A 4,011-nucleotide genomic window follows, 5' to 3' on the forward strand; every position below is an offset into this window, starting at 1 on the left:
CTTTTATAGAATATTCCGTACCAGGTAACCGGTCACAACTAGCCTCCGACGCTCAACTACAGCTCTGCTCATGGACCACAACTTCTTGCGTATGGACATTCTATCACCTTGTGGAATTTTTATACGAACTGGATTTTTCTCTACAGACACTTTTAATATGTTCTGTGTTTTTTCTCACACACACTTGTGCACTCACACATTTTCTTTCATTTGTACATTGCATGCATGTTCTCATGAGTGCACATTCATTTCTTTCATTTTTTCTTTGTGTGTGTTTGTGCTACATCTTGTGGGTGGTTTTCGGTGGCCATCCTGCCTCAGCCGTTCCAACAGATTTCATATTATTGTGCGTTTCTGCACTGGCAAGGGAGCCCTGTAGTAACGTTGTGCGCATGCGTAGTCTCACGCATGCATGGAATTCAACAATCAAGCGTTCCAGCTTCTATTCTGTCTCTTTCTTGCTGGCCAGCGATTGAGCATGGACGTGTTTAGCTGTCTCTCTCCATCTTTCAAACTTACGCTCGACAGCTCGCTTACATCTACATACCAACGTCCCAACAACAATGCTCACACACACAGAAGCTGTAACAACAAACAAGAGCTAAAGATGTATATATTTACCACCTGAATAAATGTTGTTTAAGTTGATAGTCTGGAGTTCAGCATTCCGTTAATTTCTTAATTTTATATAGGAAAGTGGTGTACATCTAATGATGTATAACCCACTTTCCTATAAAGTAAAGTTTGTACATTGAGTGCTGAAAACACAAAATAAAATTGATAATATTTCAGATAACTATGCACTTATTTTCCAAAAACAGATTGGGGATGGGGAGAGAGTTGGTGGTGTATTGGCTCTTATTTCTAGCAATCCATGTACTATTTTACTGTAATGTCTATACATCGTTATAAAAAGCAAACTTTGTATGTTAACCACTGAAAACACTAAATATAAAAAGCAAAGTTTGTTTCTTTCTATGTATCGAACTGTCCAAACACAGCATTGACCATCACTCCAAGTCCTTCCGCTAAGGAACGATGATATTCTGTGTCATATGGCGTAGTGGTTAAGAGCGCGGGCTACTAACCCCAAGGTTCTGAGTTCTATTCACGGCAGCGACCTGATTAATAATAGTAATAATAATAATAATAATATAATAATAATAACATCGTTAGGAATGAGAACCCAGGTTCGAAATTTCCCCAAGACACCTGACGAAGGCTGGAGGGTATATCAGCCGAAACGTTGTGTTAACAACAAACAAGATGAGGACAAATATCCGACAAAAGAGAGAGAGAGACAGAGACAGAGACAGACAGACAGACAGCTCGCTCCGGCCAGTCATGGTATTAGCTGTCAGTAGCCAAAGAATCAACTCAAACCAGCAGTAACGTTCCTTGTCAGATTTTTCTACTTTCACTTCTGACAGCTAATACAATGACAGTGCCATAATGTAAATAAGGTACAACTCATTTTTGCCAGTTGAAAAGACTTAAATAACATGAATAAAGTGTCTTGCTCAAGACAAAACACGCCGTTGAAATCGAACCCGCGACCTTACGATCGCGAGGCGAATACCTAACCACTAAATCACGCATCTTCACACATATACACACAATCTATATTCAGTGGTAGTTTTTCAGGGGCGATAACTCTTAAATTTGACTTTAAATTCTGTGAACTTCTTTCTAACCTGGAAGGAATTTAACATGTTGAAGAGCTCAGCTGTTGTATCAGTAAAATGGTTGGCATCAAGAATGGCTTCAAAAGACCCATGCATTCGTATTCTGGATGGATCTTTTCATATGCCAGCAGCTAACCGTGATCCGAAGGCAGAGTATACAGCGAAACACATTCCTGGTGCTCTGTTTTTCGACATTAACGAGTGCGCCAATCAGAATTCCCCATACCCCCATATGTTACCATCACCTGAAGAATTTGAAGATTATGTACGTCGAATGGGAATTAAAAATAACAGTCATGTTATTGTCTATGATACCAGTGAAAAGTTCGGGCTTTTTTCTGCAGCCCGTGTTTGGTGGACCTTTCGAGTATTTGGTCACGATTCCGTGTCAGTGTTAGATGGAGGATTACCTAAATGGCTTTCACTGAACCAATCGGTCACTGATAAAGTGGGGACTTTCACACCGTCTACATTTATTGCCAAATACCGCCCCGAACTTGTTAAGAATTTTAACGATATCAATGATAATATCGAAAATAAATTCAGCCAGGTTGTTGATGCACGTCCCGAAGGCAGATTTCAAGGAACTGCTCCAGAACCCCGCGCAGGTAAATTCTTTCGGTTTGTTTTTGAATATACATTTATGTAATTCGTGTTATTTTAGGGTTAATAAATTAGTTAACATAAAATCAACGGAAATGTGACCTTTAAAGTTATGTATAAATGTACTTTTATTCTCTTATCTTTACAAACAGCTGATGTAGTCAAATTTTAAACATTTCGGTTTACTGACATAGAGAAGAACGTTGTAGCTTGCTTGAGTCATTATGATGAAGTAAAATAACAGTATAAATTGTCCGTCATCAGACATAGACATATTTCTGATGATGGACTTTGGGTCTGAAATACATAAAAGTTATTAAACTTTTCTTTTTCGTATTGTAATTTTAATTTTTAACTGACCTACACGATCTTTGAGTGAAGTCCCACATCTTTCACTGCGCAGCTAATTTAACGGATCTAAATATACTGGACCCTATTATTATTATTATTACAAACAGTTGATGTAGTCAAAATTGTAACATTTCGGTTTACTGACCTACAGAAGAACGTTGTAGCTTGCTTGAATCATTATGATGAAGTAAAATAACAATATAAATGGTCCGTCATCAGACGTAAACATACTTCTGATGATGGGCTTTGGGTCTGAAATATATAATTGTTCAGTATAGGGAATTGTAAAAAGTAGAAAAAAAAAATTAGGGGGAGATAACTAGGTCCTCATTCTTTACTTACACCGAAATGTCCTTAACCGTGAATCAACCTTAGAGGAATTTTGGAATATCATTCAATTAGCCGAATCAAGAGACAAGATTCTTCATTAGTTGGCACGGCATCGACTAATTATGAATATGTACACTTGCGAAAATTGTAATTCACCAAGTGGCTTCACTAATCGTGGTGACGCTATTGATGGGAAAATATCGGTCTGTAAAAGGAGGAAATCAGTTCGTCACCGTTCAATTTTTTGATCGTTTATTGCTGGTCTCACTAATGTCGCAAGAAGAGGAAATACTTCCGCCCGTCCCCGCAGCCCCATTTTCTCCCAAATTTGTTTATTTTTCTAATTTTTTTTTTTTTTTCCCAAAAAATCCCCGTTTTCGGATACGGAGGTTCCGGAAAATTGACAAAAATCAGCATTGTGAAATTCCCCCCCCCCCTTTCCCCCCAACTTCTTGAATTTTGACTTTTTTCCCCAACCCTAACACCCCAATACCTGTGGTGTATGCGTGCGAGTAGATGTAATCGCCTTACCTCGGTTTTCCTTTTGTCGACTGCAAGTCTGTCTTGCGGTATCCAATCCTTGAAGCTTGCCCCAACCCTAAGAACACCAGGAATAGCAGCTGATTCTCCCAAACCTAGACCGTCGCTTCGCACGTCTTGTCCTGACCACGACCCTGTTCAAAAAGGGCACAAATCCCGATCGAGGCTCCCTCTGCCCTTTTTCTTCTTCCGGTCAGCCTCCCCAGACACTGACGTCATACCACACGCCACCCTGATCTTAAAGATCATGTTCACCCCTACTCCAATTCGAAGTTCGCCATCCAACTGGGCGGGCGCCTTACACATTGAGATCTTCTCAAGCCAGGTGGCTCGTTTCCATCGCGCTCTTCATCCGACGAAGTGGCTATCCTGCGCAGGTCCAGCACGTGACGCGGCATTCTATCCACAGATACATTGTTTCTGGAATTGACTGCTGTCACTGTTCCCCTGCCCCATTGTGATGTGCAGCATGCCTTCGGAGGCTTGACCCAAACTTCCTCCC

At 40.3% G+C, this 4,011-nt stretch overlaps 1 protein-coding gene across 1 annotated transcript in view; it reads left to right on the forward strand.

Moving 5' to 3' along the window:
- Nucleotides 1-1,647: 1,647 nt before the first annotated feature.
- LOC106878406 (3-mercaptopyruvate sulfurtransferase) overlaps nt 1,648-4,011 on the forward strand; it is a 12,009-nt gene continuing 9,645 nt past the window's right edge. The window contains exon 1 of the mRNA XM_014927611.2: nt 1,648-2,293. Coding sequence (XP_014783097.1) covers nt 1,711-2,293 — 583 coding nt within the window. The 5' untranslated portion in view covers nt 1,648-1,710. The remainder of the gene's footprint in view (nt 2,294-4,011) is intronic.

Source organism: Octopus bimaculoides, chromosome 6 (assembly GCF_001194135.2).
Source record: "Octopus bimaculoides isolate UCB-OBI-ISO-001 chromosome 6, ASM119413v2, whole genome shotgun sequence".
NCBI classification, from domain to species: Eukaryota; Metazoa; Mollusca; class Cephalopoda; order Octopoda; family Octopodidae; genus Octopus; species Octopus bimaculoides.